At 53.8% G+C, this 15658-nt stretch overlaps 1 protein-coding gene across 3 annotated transcripts in view; it reads left to right on the top strand.

Moving 5' to 3' along the window:
- nudt8 (nudix hydrolase 8) overlaps positions 1-14370 on the top strand; it is a 15151-nt gene extending 781 nt beyond the window's left edge. Inside the window, exons 1-5 of one of the 3 annotated variants that reach the window (XM_078208396.1) lie at positions 1131-1155; positions 1463-1813; positions 3037-3169; positions 7190-7267; positions 10026-14370. In XM_078208396.1, the coding sequence (XP_078064522.1) occupies positions 1512-1813; positions 3037-3169; positions 7190-7267; positions 10026-10253 (741 nt within the window). In that variant the 5' untranslated portion in view covers positions 1131-1155; positions 1463-1511 and the 3' untranslated portion in view covers positions 10254-14370. Of the gene's footprint in view, positions 1-1130; positions 1156-1386; positions 1814-3036; positions 3170-7189; positions 7268-10025 lie in introns of those variants that run through there. The other 2 variants (XM_078208397.1, XM_078208395.1) reach the window with 2 other exon arrangements.
- The last annotated feature ends 1288 nt before the right edge of the window (positions 14371-15658 follow it).

Genomic DNA, 15658 nt, shown 5'->3' with positions numbered 1-15658 from the left:
TGGGTGTACAGGGACACAGGTCACTGAAAGTGGCAATGCAGGTGGAGAAGGTAGTCAAGAAGGCATACGGCATGCTTGCCTTCATCAGCCGGGGTATTGAGTTTAAACATTGGCAAGTCATGTTGCAGCTTTATAGAACCTGAGTTAGGACGCACTTGGAATATAGTGTTCAATTCTGGTCGCCACACTACCAGAAGGATGTAGAGGCTTTGGAGAGGGTACAGGAAAGATTTACCAGGATGTTGCCTGGTCTGGAGGGCATTAGCTATGAGGAGAGGTTGGAGAAACTTGGTTTGTTCTCACTGGAACGACGGAGGTTGGGGGGAGACCTGATAGAAGTCTATAAGATTATGAGAGGCATGGACAGAGTGGATAGTCAGAAGCTTTTCCCCAGGGTGGAAGAGTCAATTACTCGGGGGCACAGGTTTAAGGTGCGAGGGGCAAGGTTTAAAGGAGATGTACGAGGCAGATTTTTTACACAGAGGGTGGTGGGTGCCTGGAACTCGCTGCCGGGAGGAGGGAGTGGAAGCGGATACGGTCGTGGATTTTAAGGGGCGTCTTGACAAGTACTTGAAAAGGATGGGAATAGAGGGATATGGTCCCCGGAAGGGGAGGGGGTTTTAGTTCAGTCGGGCAGCATGGTCGGTGCAGGATTGGAGGGGCCGAAGGGCCTGTTCCTGTGCTGTAATTTTCTTTGTTCTTTGTCTCTCTCTCTCTGTCCCTCTGTCTCTCTCTGTCTCTCTCTCTGTCTCTCTCTCTCTGTCTCTCTGTCTCTCTCTGTCTCTCTCTCTCTCTGTCTCTCTCTCTCTTTGTCTCTGTCTCTCTCTCTCTCTCTGTCTCTCTCTCTCTCTCTGTCTCTCTCTCTGTCTCTCTCTCTCTGTCTGTCTCTCTCTCTGTCTCTCTCTCTCTGTCTCTCTCTCTGTCCCTCTCTCTGTCTCTCTCTCTGTCTCTCTCTCTCTGTCTCTCTCTCTCTGTCTCTCTCTCTCTGTCTCTCTCTCCCTGTCTCTCTCTGTCTCCGTCTCTCTCTCTGTCTCTCTGTCTCTCTCAGTCTCTCTGGGAAGTGACGTTAGTTTTTCTAACTCCTCCTGTTGCTCTCTAAGTCCTGCCCCCGTCTCAGGGTTGTGGGGGTCACAGTGCAGAAGGAGCAGGAACTGGGTTAGAGAGAGGGGGGAGAGGGGGAGGGAGGGAATGGAGGGTGGGCCTTGGGGGAGGGGAGATAGGAAGCCCCTGGGGATGGAGAGGGGGTGGGGAGAGGGTCGGGTTAATCTGTAGCAGCCCAGTGTCCAGGAGAGAGGGGGAGGGGGGAATCAGTGCTCAGTGCGATGCCCCCTGTTGCTGAACAGCCCAGCCGTGCTGCCTGGAGGCCGGGTGTGAATTGGGGAGGGGTCTGGGTGGGGAGCTGTGTCTGGGGGTCCGGTTTCCATTGTCTGGGGGTCTCACGCCTTCTCCTGTTTGTTTCCAGATGGGTCAGAACGGCTGGAATGGAGCAAATGGCCCACTGACTGTCCACCATGTTGTCCGGCCGCTCTGTGTTAGCTCTGGCCCTCCGTCCCCGGGCAGCGGGGAGCCGGGGGTCCGGCCAGGGGGAGGGGGCGATGCCAGGGGTCCGGTCCCCGCTGGGAGAGCTGCTGCGCTCCTGCCTGTCCCGGGAGAGTGAGGGCCGGTTTCGAGCCCGGCTGGGCCAGCCTGGGGGCGAGGGTTCAGCTCCGGCCGCAGGGGTCCTGGTCCCTCTCTGCTCGGTCCGAGGTGACCCCTCACTCCTCCTCACTCTCCGATCCAGCAAACTCGCTGGGAGGCACCAGGGAGACGTCAGGTTAGTGAGGCCGCGGGAGCCTCCCTCCCTCCCCCCTCCCTCCCTCCGTCCGTCAAACCGTCCCTCCCTCCCTCCCTCCCTCCATCCGTCAAACCGTCCCTCCCTCCCTCCCTCCCTCCCTCCCACCCCCCTCCCTCCGTCCGTCAAACCGTCCCTCCCTCCCTCCCTCCCTCCGTCCGTCAAACCGTCCCTCCCTCCATCCCTCCCTCCCACCCCCCTCCCTCCGTCCGTCAAACCGTCCCTCCCTCCCTCCCTCCCTCCCTCCCTCCGTCCGTCAAACCGTCCCTCCCTCCATCCCTCCCTCCCACCCCCCTCCCTCCGTCCGTCAAACCGTCCCTCCCTCCCTCCCTCCCTCCGTCCGTCAAACCGTCCCTCCCTCCCTCCCTCCCTCCCTCCCACCCCCCTCCCTCTCTCCGTCCATCAAACTGTCCCTCCCTCCATCCCTCCCTCCCACCCCCCTCCCTCCGTCCGTCAAACCGTCCCTCCCTCCCTCCCTCCCTCCGTCCGTCAAACCGTCCCTCCCTCCCTCCCTCCCTCCCACCCCCTTCCCTCTCTCCGTCCATCAAACTGTCCCTCCCTCCCTCCCTCCCTCCCACCCCCCTCCCTCCCTCCATCCGTCAAACCGTCCCTCCCTCCCTCCCTCCCACCCCCCTCCCTCCGTTCGTCAAACCGTCCCTCCCTCCCTCCCTCCCTCCCTCCATCCGTCAAACCGTCCCTCCCTCCCTCCCTCCCTCCCTCCGTCCGTCAAACCGTCCCTCCCTCCCTCCCTCCGTTCGTCAAACCGTCCCTCCCTCCCTCCCTCCCTCCCTCCCTCCCTCCCTCCCTCCCTCCCTCCCTCCCTCCCTCCCTCCCTCCGTCTGTCAAACCGTCCCTCTGTCCCTCCCTCCCTCCGTCCCTCCATCCCTCTGTCCCTCCGTCCCTCCATCCCTCCGACCCTCCAACCTACCGTTCCTCTGTCCCTCCGCCCCTCCTTCCTTCTGTCCCTCTGACCCTCCGTCCCTCCGTCCCTCGGACCCTCGGACCCTCTGACCCTCGGACCCTCTGACCCTCTGACCCTCTGACCCTCCGTCCCTCCGTCCCTCCGTCCCTCGGCCCCTCCATCCCTCCACGCCTTCTCTGCACCGTCTGACACTGGGCAGACAGACAGACACCCCGCCCTGCGGTCTCATGATGCAGCGTACCGTCTGCTCTGAACTCTCTGTCTCTGTCTCTCTCTCTCGCAGCTTCCCGGGGGGTAAGCGAGACTCCTCCGACCCCGATATCATCCACACCGCACTGCGGGAGACTCACGAAGAACTGGGCCTCAAACTCTCACGCGAGTGTGTCTGGGGCACCCTCAGATCCTATCCAGAGAGGGTGAGTCCCTCCAGCACTCACACAGTCCAAGAACAACGAGCGGATTCTAAACAGAGAGAAGACACCATTTAGACCTCAGCTGGAGTATTGTGGTCAGTTCTGGGCGCCAGACTGAAGGGAAGATGTGAACACACTGGAGAAACTGAGAGTCAGAGAGGTTTACAGCACAGTAACAGGCCCTTCGGCCCTCCAAGCCCGTGCCGCTCCCTGGTCCAAACTAGACCATTCTTTTGTATCCCTCCATTCCCACTCCGTTCATGTGGCTATCTAGATAAGTCTTAACCGTTCCCAGTGTGTCCGCCTCCACCACCTTGCCCGGCAGCGCATTCCAGGCCCCCACCACCCTCTGTGTAAAATACGTCCTTCTGATATCTGTGTTAAACCTCCCCCCCCCTCACCTTGAACCTATGACCCCTCGTGAACGTCACCACCGACCCGGGGAAAAACTTCCCACCGTTCACCCTATCTATGCCTTTCATAATTTTATACACCTCTATTAGGTCACCCCTCATCCTCCGTCTTTCCAGTGAGAACAACCCCAGTTTACCCAATCTCTCCTCATAACTAAGCCCCTCCATATCAGGCAACATCCTGGTAAACCTCCTCTGCACTCTCTCCAAAGCCTCCATGTCCTTCTGGTAGTGTGGCGACCAGAACTGGACGCAGTATTCCAAATGCGGCTGAACCAACGTTCTATACATCTGCAACATCAGACCCCAACATTTATACTCTATGCCCCGTCCTATAAAGGCAAGCATGCCATATGCCTTCTTCACCACCTTCTCCACCTGTGACGTCACCTTCAAGGATCTGTGGACTTGCACACCCAGGTCCCTCTGCGTATCTACACCCTTTATGGTTCTGCCATTTATCGTACAGCTCCTCCCTACGTTAGTTCTACCAAAATGCATCACTTCGCATTTATCTGGATTGAACTCCATCTGCCATTTCTTTGCCCAAATTTCCAGCCTATCTATATCCTTCTGTAGCTTCTGACAATGTTCCTCACTATCTGCAAGTCCTGCCAATTTTGTGTCGTCCGCAAACTTACTGATCACCCCAGTTACACCTTCTTCCAGATGGAAACAGGCCCTTTGGCCCAACTTGTCCATGCCGCCCTTTTTTTTAAGCCCCTAGGCTAGTCCCAATTGCCCACATTTGGCCCATATCCCTCTATACCCATCGTACCCATGTAACTATCTCAATGTTTTTTAAAAGACAAAATTGTACCCGCCTCTACTACTGCCTCTGGCAGCTTGTTCCAGACACTCACCACCCTCTGTGTGAAAACATTGCCCCTCTGGACACTTCTGTATCTCTCCCCTCTCACCTTAAACCTATGCCCTCTAGTTTTAGACTCCTCTACCTTTGGGAAAAGATATTGACTATCGAGCTGATCTGTGCCCTTCATTATTTTATAGACCTCTATAAGATCATTGGGAAATGCGAGAGGTTCACCAGAATGGTTTCAGAACTGAGAAACTTCAGTTATGATTGGATTTGATTTATTATTGTTACATGTATTAACACACAGTGAAAAGTATTGTTTCTTGCGCGCGATACAGACAAAGCATACCGTTCATAGAGAAGGAAAGGAGAGGGTGCAGAATGTAGCGTTACAGTCATAGCTCGGGTGTAGAGAAAGATCAACTTAATGCGAGGGAGGTCCATTCAAAAGTCTGACAGCAGCAGGGAAGAAGCTGTTCTCGAGTTGGATAGTCGCAAAGCTGCCTCACAGCATCAGGGACCCAATTCGATTCCCGGCTCGGGTCACTGTCTGTGCGGAGTTTGCACATTCTCCCCGTGTCCGCGTGGGTTTCCTCCGGGTGCTCCAGTTTCCTTCCACAGTCCGAAAGACGTGCTGGTTAGGGTGCATTGGCCGTGCTAAATTCTCCCTCAGTGTACCCGAACAGGCGCCGGAGTGTGGCGACCAGAGGGTTTTCACAGTAACTTCATTGCAGTGTTAATGTTAAGCCTACTTGTGACACTAACAAATAAACTTAAACTTTATATGTCCTCAGATTTTTGTATCTTTTTCCCGACGGAAGAAGGTGGAAGAGAGAATGTCCGGGGTGTGTGGGGTCCTTGATTATGCTGCTGCTTTTCCCCGAGGCAGCGGGAAGTGTAGACAGAGTCAATGGATGGGAGGCTGGTTTGCGTGATGGACTGGGCTTCATTCACAACCCTTTGTAGTTCCTTGCGGTCTTGGGCAGAGCAGGAGCCCAGACCAAGCTGTGATACAACCAGTAAGAATGCTTTCTATGGGGCATCTGTAAAAGTTGGTGAGAGTCGTAGCTGACATGCCAAATTTCCTTAGTCTTCTGAGAAAGTAGAGGCGTTGGTGGGGCTTTCTTCACTATAGTGTCGGCATGGGGGGGACCAGGACAGGTTGTTGGTAACCTGGACATCTAGAAACTGGAAACTGTGGGCCATGAGGTTAGATTGGAGTGGTTGGACGGTTCTCGTTGGAGAGAAGGAGGCTGAGAGGAGCTTTGATGAGGGCTAATCAATTTCACGAGGGGGCTGGACAGAGCAGAGAGGGAGCAGCTGTTCCCGCTTGGAAAAGGAGGGAGTCGACAGGACCACAGATTACAGTGATTCTGCAAAAGAAGCAAACGTGATGTGAGAACAGATTTTCTGACACAGCGAGCGGTTAGGGGGTCTGGAATGTTCTGTGTGGGGGAGGCAGCTTCAATTGAGGCTTTCCACAGGGCCTCACATGATTATTTGAATGGAGACAATGTGCAGGGGTACGGGGAAATGGCAGGGGACCGGCACTGAGTCACAATGTTTGTTTGGAGAGTCAGTGCAGACTTGATGGGCCGAATGGTCTCCTTCTGCTCCGTAACAATTCTGTGATTGGACTTTCCCACAGAAATGAACCGCTGCCAACTTCATTTGTCCAATGGCCCCTTTCGAATCCCCCTATTGAATCTGCACCACCGCCCGTTCAGGCAGTGCCTTCCAGATCACAACAACTCACTGCTGTGTAAACAAACAATTCTCCTCATCGCCCCCCGCCGCCCCGATTCTCTTCAATCGGTGTCCCTCTGCTCCAGATCACAACTCACTGCTGTGTAAACAAACAATTCTCCTCATCGCCCCGCCGCCCCGATTCTCTTCAATCTGTGTCCCTCTGCTCCAGATCACAACAACTCACTGCTGTGTAAACAAACAATTCTCCTCATCTCCACCCCGCTCCCGATTCTCTTCAATCTGTGTCCCTCTGCTCCAGATCACAACAACTCACTGCTGTGTAAACAAACAATTCTCCTCATCACCCCCCGCCGCCCCGATTCTCTTCAATCTGTGTCCCTCTGCTCCAGATCACAACAACTCACTGCTGTGTAAACAAACAATTCTCCTCATCGCCCCCGCCGCCCCGATTCTCTTCAATCGGTGTCCCTCTGCTCCAGATCACAACAACTCACTGCTGTGTAAACAAACAATTCTCCTCATCGCCCCCGCTGCCCCGATTCTCTTCAATCTGTGTCCCTCTGCTCCAGATCACAACAACTCACTGCTGTGTAAACAAACAATTCTCCTCATCGCCCCCGCCGCCCCGATTCTCTTCAATCTGTGTCCCTCTGCTCCAGATCACAACTCACTGCTGTGTAAACAAACAATTCTCCTCATCGCCCCCGCTGCCCCGATTCTCTTCAATCGGTGTCCCTCTGCTCCAGATCACAACAACTCACTGCTGTGTAAACAAACAATTCTCCTCATCGCCCCGCCCCCAATTCTCTTCAATCTGTGTCCCTCTGCTCCAGATCACAACAACTCACTGCTGTGTAAACAAACAATTCTCCTCATCGCCCCGCCCCCAATTCTCTTCAATCTGTGTCCCTCTGCTCCAGATCACAACAACTCACTGCTGTGTAAACAAACAATTCTCCTCAACATGTGGGGCATTGCCCACAGTCTGGGATAGCGATGGGGACACTGGGGTTATGTACACAGAGCTTTGGGTCCCAGATTCTGACCAGCGTTTGACCGAACTCTCTCTCTCTTACCTTCCAGTCTGGAATGACAGTGGTACCAGTTCTGGCAAATCTTGGACCCATAGATCCAGAGGAAATCAGACCCAACCCCAGTGAGGTAAGAGAAAATCTAACACACACCTCTCCCTCATCCAGCCCCTACACCCCTCCCTATCCCTGTAACCTCCTCCAGCCCCGACACCACTCCCTATCTCAGTAACCTCCTCCAGCCCCTACAACCCTCCCTATCTCTGTAACCCCCTCCAGCCCCTACACCCCTCCCTATCTCTGCAACCTCCTCCAGCCCCTACACCACTCCCTATCTCTGTAACCTCCTCCAGCCCCTACACCCCTCCCTATCTCTGTAACCTGCTCCAACCCCTACACCCCTCCCTATCTCTGTAACCTGCTCCAGCCCCTACACCCCTCCCTATCTCTGTAACCTCCTCCAGTCCCTACACCCGTCCCTATCTCTGTAACCTCCTCCAGCCCCTACACCACTCCCTATCTCTGTAACTTCCTCCAGCCCCTACACCACTCCCTATCTCTGTAACCTCCTCCAGCCCCTACACCCCTCCCTATCTCTGTAACCTCCTCCAGCCCCTACACCACTCCCTATCTCTGTAACTTCCTCCAGCCCCGACACCACTCCCTATCTCTGTAACTTCCTCCAGCCTCTACACACCTCCCTATCTCTGTAACCTCCTCCAGCCCCTACACCACTCCCTATCTCTGTAACCTCCTCCAGCCCCTACACCCCTCCCTATCTCTGTAACCTCCTCCAGCCCCTACACCCCTCCCTATCTCTGTAACCTGCTCCATCCCCTACACCCCTCCCTATCTCTGTAACCTCCTCCAGCCCCTACACCCCTCCCTATCTCTGTAACCTCCTCCAGTCCCTACACCCCTCCCTATCTCTGTAACCTCCTCCAGCCCCTACACCCCTCCCTATCTCTGTAACCTCCTCCAGCCCCTACACCCCCTCCCTATCTCTGTAACCTCCTCCAGCCCCTACACCCCTCCCTATCTCTGTAACCTCCTCCAGCCCCTACACCCCTCCCTATCTCTGTAACCTCCTCCAGCCCCTACACCCCTCCCTATCTCTGTAACCTCCTCCAGTCCCTACACCCCTCCCTATCTCTGTAACCTCCTCCAGCCCCTACACCCCTCCCTATCTCTGTAACCTCCTCCAGCCCCTACACCCCCTCCCTATCTCTGTAACCTCCTCCAGCCCCTACACCCCTCCCTATCTCTGTAACCTCCTCCAGCCCCTACACCCCTCCCTATCTCTGTAACCTCCTCCAGCCCCTACACCCCTCCCTATCTCTGTAACCTCCTCCAGCCCCTACACCACTCCCTATCTCTGTAACCTCCTCCAGCCCCTACACCCCTCCCTATCTCTGTAACCTCCTCCAGCCCCTACACCCCTCCCTATCAGTAACCTCCTCCAGCCCCTACACCCCTCCCTATCTCTGTAACTTCCTCCAGCCCCTACACCCCTCCCTATCTCTGTAACCTCCTCCAGCCACTACACCCCCCCCCGCACCCCCCACCCCACATCACTTCCCCCCGGACCCGCCCCCGCCACCGCCCCCCCATCCCCCTGCACCCCACACCCCGCCCCCCATCTCAAGGTAAATATAGAGGCAGCTTTACTCTGTATCTAACCCCGTGCTGTACCTGTCCTGGGAGTGTTTGATGGGGACAGTGTAGAGGGAGCTTTACTCTGTATCTAACCCCGTGCTGTACCTGTCCTGGGAGTGTTTGATGGGGACAGTGTAGAGGGAGCTTTACTCTGTGTCTAACCCCGTGCTGTACCTGTCCTGGGAGTGTTTGATGGGGACAGTGTAGAGGGAGCTTTACTCTGTATCTAACCCCGTGCTGTACCTGTCCTGGGAGTGTTTGATGGGGACAGTGTAGAGGGAGCTTTACTCTGTATCTAACCCCGTGCTGTACCTGTCCTGGGAGTGTTTGATGGGGACAGTGTAGAGGGAGCTTTACTCTGTATCTAACCCCGTGCTGTACCTGTCCTGGGAGTGTTTGATGGGGACAGTGTAGAGGGAGCTTTACTCTGTATCTAACCCCGTGCTGTACCTGTCCTGGGAGTGTTTGATGGGGACAGTGTAGAGGGAGCTTTACTCTGTATCTAACCCCGTGCTGTACCTGTCCTGGGAGTGTTTGATGGGGACAGTGTAGGGGGAGCTTTACTCTGTATCTAACCCCGTGCTGTACCTGTCCTGGGAGTGTTTGATGGGGACAGTGTAGAGGGAGCTTTACTCTGTATCTAACCCCGTGCTGTACCTGTCCTGGGAGTGTTTGATGGGGACAGTGTAGAGGGAGCTTTACTCTGTATCTAACTCCGTGCTGTACCTGTCCTGGGAGTGTTTGATGGGGACAGTGTAGAGGGAGCTTTACTCTGTATCTAACCCCGTGCTGTACCTGTCCTGGGAGTGTTTGATGGGGACAGTGTAGAGGGAGCTTTACTCTGTATCTAACCCCGTGCTGTACCTGTCCTGGGAGTGTTTGATGGGGACAGTGTAGAGGGAGCTTTACTCTGTATCTAACACCATGCTGTACCTGTCCTGGGAGTGTTTGATGGGAGACAGTGTGGAGGGAGCTTTACTCTGTATCTAACACCATGCTGTACCTGTCCTGGGAGTGTTTGATGGGGACAGTGTAGAGGGAGCTTTACTCTGTATCTAACTCCGTGCTGTACCTGTCCTGGGAGTGTTTGATGGGGACAGTGTAGAGGGAGCTTTACTCTGTATCTAACCCCGTGCTGTACCTGTCCTGGGAGTGTTTGATGGGGTCAGTGGGTTTGAAGTGGGAGTGTTTTGGTTCCGCTGATATTTGATCTGTTGTTTTATGCTGCCAAGGTGGAGGATGTTTTTGTGATCTCTCTGCAACATTTCTTCAATGAGGAAAACCATCGTTACACAACGTTCAGACACCAGGGACACCTCTACAAGCTGCCTGTCTTCATCAATGCCAAGTACAAAGTGTGGGGACTGACTGCGCTGATGATCGATGGATTACTCTGCTTCCTATTCCCTGCAAACTACCACAGCTTGACTCGCGGATCCCGTACCAAACTTGACCTCTGATTGAGGGGGTCCCCGAGATGTCGGGGTCACGTTTACCGAACTCCAGAACATAACAACTCCCCACACTGCCCTGAAGCTGTACACTGACTGGTGTCTCTCAGTCCCCTCTCTCTCTCTCAGGGAGATATCTGTACACTGACTGGTGTCTCTCAGTCCCCTCTCTCTCTCTCTCAGGTAGATATCTGTACACTGACTGGTGTCTCTCAGTCCTCTCTCTCTCTCTCTCAGGGAGATATCTGTACACTGACTGGTGTCTCTCAGTCCCCTCTCTCTCTCTCAGGGAGATATCTGTACACTGACTGGTGTCTCTCAGTCCTCTCTCTCTCTCTCTCAGGGAGATATCTGTACACTGACTGGTGTCTCTCAGTCCCCTCTCTCTCTCTCAGGGAGATATCTGTACACTGACTGGTGTCTCTCAGTCCCCTCTCTCTCTCTCAGGGAGATATCTGTACACTGACTGGTGTCTCTCAGTCCCCCTCTCTCTCTCAGGGAGATATCTGTACACTGACTGGTGTCTCTCAGTCCCCTCTCTCTCTCAGGGAGATATCTGTACACTGACTGGTGTCTCTCAGTCCCCTCTCTCTCTCTCTCAGGGAGATATCTGTACACTGACTGGTGTCTCTCAGTCCCCTCTCTCTCTCTCTCTCTCAGGGAGATATCTGTACACTGACTGGTGTCTCTCAGTCCCCTCTCTCTCAGGGAGATATCTGTACACTGACTGGTGTCTCTCAGTCCCCCCTCTCTCTCTCAGGGAGATATCTGTACACTGACTGGTGTCTCTCAGTCCCCTCTCTCTCTCAGGGAGATATCTGTACACTGACTGGTGTCTCTCAGTCCCCTCTCGCTCTCTCTCTCAGGGAGATATCTGTACACTGACTGGTGTCTCTCAGTCCCCTCGCTCTCAGGGAGATATCTGTACACTGACTGGTGTCTCTCAGTCCCCCCTCTCTCTCTCTCAGGGAGATATCTGTACACTGACTGGTGTCTCTCAGTCCCCCCTCTCTCTCTCAGGGAGATATCTGTACACTGACTGGTGTCTCTCAGTCCCCTCTCTCTCAGGGAGATATCTGTACACTGACTGGTGTCTCTCAGTCGCCTCTCTCTCTCTCAGGGAGATATCTGTACACTGACTGGTGTCTCTCAGTCCTCTCTCTCTCTCTCAGGGAGATATCTGTACACTGACTGGTGTCTCTCAGTCCCCCCACTCTCTCTCTCGGAGATATCTGTACACTGACTGGTGTCTCTCAGTCCCCCCTCTCTCTCTCTCAGGGAGATATCTGTACACTGACTGGTGTCTCTCAGTCCCCTCTCTCTCAGGGAGATATCTGTACACTGACTGGTGTCTCTCAGTCGCCTCTCTCTCTCTCAGGGAGATATCTGTACACTGACTGGTGTCTCTCAGTCCTCTCTCTCTCTCTCAGGGAGATATCTGTACACTGACTGGTGTCTCTCAGTCCCCCCACTCTCTCTCTCGGAGATATCTGTACACTGACTGGTGTCTCTCAGTCCCCTCTCTCTCTCAGGGAGATATCTGTACACTGACTGGTGTCTCTCAGTCCCCTCTCTCTCTCAGGGAGATATCTGTACACTGACTGGTGTCTCTCAGTCCCCTCTCTCTCTCAGGGAGATATCTGTACACTGACTGGTGTCTCTCAGTCCCCTCTCTCTCTCTCAGGGAGATATCTGTACACTGACTGGTGTCTCTCAGTCCCCTCTCTCTCAGGGAGATATCTGTACACTGACTGGTGTCTCTCAGTCCCCTCTCTCTCAGGGAGATATCTGTACACTGACTGGTGTCTCTCAGTCCCCTCTCTCTCTCTCAGGGAGATATCTGTACACTGACTGGTGTCTCTCAGTCCCCTCTCTCTCTCTCAGGGAGATATCTGTGCACTGACTGGTGTCTCTCAGTCCCCTCTCTCTCTCTCAGGGAGATATCTGTGCACTGACTGGTGTCTCTCAGTCCCCTCTCTCTCAGGGAGATATCTGTACACTGACTGTTGTCTCTCAGTCCCCCCTCTCTCTCAGGGAGATATCTGTACACTGACTGGTGTCTCTCAGTCCCTTCTCTCTCTCTCAGGGAGATATCTGTGCACTGACTGGTGTCTCTCAGTCCCCTCTCTCTCAGGGAGATATCTGTACACTGACTGGTGTCTCTCAGTCCCCCCTCTCTCTCAGGGAGATATCTGTACACTGACTGGTGTCTCTCAGTCCCCCCTCTCTCTCAGGGAGATATCTGTACACTGTCTGGTGTCTCTCAGTCCCCTCTCTCTCTCTCAGGGAGATATCTGTACACTGACTGGTGTCTCTCAGTCCCCCCTCTCTCTCTCTCAGGGAGATATCTGTACACTGACTGGTGTCTCTCAGTCCCCTCTCTCTCTCAGGGAGATATCTGTACACTGACTGGTGTCTCTCAGTCCCCTCTCTCTCTCTCTCAGGGAGATATCTGTACACTGACTGGTGTCTCTCAGTCCTCTCTCTCTCTCAGGGAGATATCTGCACACTGACTGGTGTCTCTCAGGCCCCTCTCTCTCTCTCAGGGAGATATCTGTACACTGACTGGTGTCTCTCAGTCCTCTCTCTCTCAGGGAGATATCTGTACACTGACTGGTGTCTCTCAGTCCTCTCTCTCTCTCTCAGGGAGATATCTGTACACTGACTGGTGTCTCTCAGGGTGTTTGCCGACTCCTGAGAGTTTTGGTGCTGTGTTTTGATTTGATTTATTGTCATATGTAAAGTTAATGTTTATTTATTAGTGTCACAAGTCGGCTGACATTAACACTGCAATGTAGTTCCTGTAAAAATCCCCCAGTCGCCCACACTCTGGTGCCTGTTCGGGGACACTGAGGGAGAATTTAGCACGGCCAATGCACCCTAACCTGCATGTCTTTCAGACTGTGGGAGGAAACCGGAGCACCCGGAGGAAACCCACGCAGACACGGGGAGAACATGCAGACTCCACACAGACAGTGACCCGAGCCGGGAATCGAACCCGGGTCCCTGGCGCTGTGAGGCTGCAGTGCTAACCACCGTGCTACATATGTATTGGGATAAAGTGAAAAGTATTGTTTCTTGCGTGCTATACAGTCAAAGCATACCATTCATAGAGTACATAGGGGAGAAGGAAAGGAGAGGGTGCAGAATGTAGTGTTACGGTCATAGCTAGGGTGTAGAGAAAGATCAACTTAATGCGAGGTCGGTCCATTCAAAAGTCTGACAGCAGCAGGGAAGAAGCTGTTCTTGAGTCGGTCGGTGCGTGACCTCAGACTTTTGTATCTTTTTCCCGACGGAAGAAGGTGGAAGAGAGAATGTCCGGGGTGCGTGGGGTCCTTGATTATGCTGCTGCTTTTCCCGAGGCAGCGGGAAGTGTAGACAGAGTGAATGGATGGGAGGCTGGTTTGCGTGATGGATTGGGCTACATTCACGACCCTTTGTAGTTCCTTGCGGTCTTGGGCAGAGCAGGAGCCCCAGACCGAGCTGTGATACAACCAGGAAGAATGCTTTCTATGGGGCATCTGTAAAAGTTGGTGAGAGTCGTAGCGGACATGACAAATTTCCTTAGTCTTCTGAGAAAGCGGCGTTGGTGGGCTTCCTTAACTATAGTGTCGGCGTGGGGGGGACCAGGACAGGTTGTTGGTGATCTGGACACCTAAAAACTTGAAGCTCTCGACCATTTCTACTTGGTCCCCGTTGATGTAGACAGGGACATGTTCTCCTTTACACTTCCTGAAGTCGATGACAATCTCCTTCGTTTTGTTGAGATTGAGGGAGAGATTATTGTTGCTGCACCAGTTCACCAGATTCTCTATCTCATTCCTGTACTCTGTCTCGTCATTGTTTGAGATCCGACCCACTACGGTGGTGTCGTCAGCAAACTGGAAAATCCAATTGGAGGGGAATTTGGCCGCACAGTCAGGGGGTGTATCAGGAGTATAGTAGGGGGCTGAGAACACAGCCTTGTGGGCACCGGTGTTGAGGATGATCGTGGAGGAGGTGTTGTTGCCGATCCTTACTGATTGTGGTCTGTGGGTTCGGAAGTTCAGGATCCAGTTACAGAGGGAGGAGAGGGTTTGATTTGTGTTACTTGTTGTTGAATAAAATAAACATTTCCTGACGGAAACTCAATGATTTTGTGACTTTTTTTTGGAAAATCCAAAGAAGGAGAAAGTTAAAGTTTATTTATTAGTGTCACAAGTAAGGCTTACATTAACACTGCAATGAAGTTACTGTGAAAATCCCCTCGTCACCACACCCTGTTCGGGTCAATGCACCCTAACCAGCACCGCCTTCCGGACTGTGGGAGGAAACCGGAGCACCCGGAGGAAACCCACGCAGACACGGGGAGAACGTGCCGACTCCACACAGACAGTGACCCGAGGTCGGGAATCGAACCCGGGTCCCCGGAGCTGAGAGGCTCCAGAACGAACACACTCTGCCACCGCGCTGCCACATCTCCATCCATCCCTAACTCACTCCCTCCATCCCAAAGCATCATTCAGGGTCACGGTGGCTTCCAAGTCTCTCTCTCTCTATTTCTCTCTGTCTCACTCTCTCTATCCGGGAGGGTGCAGTCTCTCTCTCTCTCTATCTCTCTCTGTCTCACTCTCTCTATCCGGGAGGGTGCAGTCTCTCTCTCTCTCTCTCTCTCTGTCTCACTCTCTCTATCTGGGAGGGTACAGTCTCTCTCTCTCTCTCTGTGTCTCACTCTCTCTATCTGGGAGGGTGCAGTCTCTCTCTCTCTCCCTCTCTCTATTTCTCTCTGTGTCTCACTCTCTCCATCCAGGAGGGTGCAGTCTCTCTCTCTCTATCTCTCTCTGTCTCACTCTCTCTATCTGGGAGGGTGCAGTCTCTCTCTCTCTATCTCTGTCTCACTCTCTCTATCCGGAGGGTACAGTCTTTATCTCTCTCTCTCTCTCTGTCTCACTCTCTCTATCCGGGAGGTTGCAGTCTCTCTCTATCTCTCTCTGTCTCACTCTCTCTATCCGGGAGGGTGCAGTCTCTCTCTATTTCTCTCTGTCTCACTCTCTCTATCCGGGAGGGTGCAGTCTATCTCTATCTCTCTCTGTCACACTCTCTCTATCCGGGAGGGTGCAGTCTCTCTCTCTCTCTATTTCTCTCTGTCACACTCTCTCTATCCGGGAGGGTGCAGTCTCTCTCTCTCTCTATTTCTCTCTGTCTCACTCTCTCTATCCGGGAGGGTGCAGTCCATCTCTCTCTCTCTCTCTGTCTCACTCTCTCTATCCGGGAGGGTGCAGTCTCTCTCTCTCTCTGTCACACTCTCTCTATCCGGGAGGGTGCAGTCTCTCTCTCTCTCTATTTCTCTCTGTCACACTCTCTCTATCCGGGAGGGTGCAGTCTCTCTCTCTCTCTATCTCTCTCTGTCACACCCTCTCTATCCGGGAGGGTGC

This window comes from Mustelus asterias, unplaced genomic scaffold (genome assembly GCF_964213995.1).
Source record: "Mustelus asterias unplaced genomic scaffold, sMusAst1.hap1.1 HAP1_SCAFFOLD_3626, whole genome shotgun sequence".
Classification (NCBI taxonomy): Eukaryota; Metazoa; Chordata; class Chondrichthyes; order Carcharhiniformes; family Triakidae; genus Mustelus; species Mustelus asterias.
The sequence above is the reverse complement of the archived record's forward strand: the minus strand, read 5'-3'. Positions and strand labels throughout refer to the sequence as shown.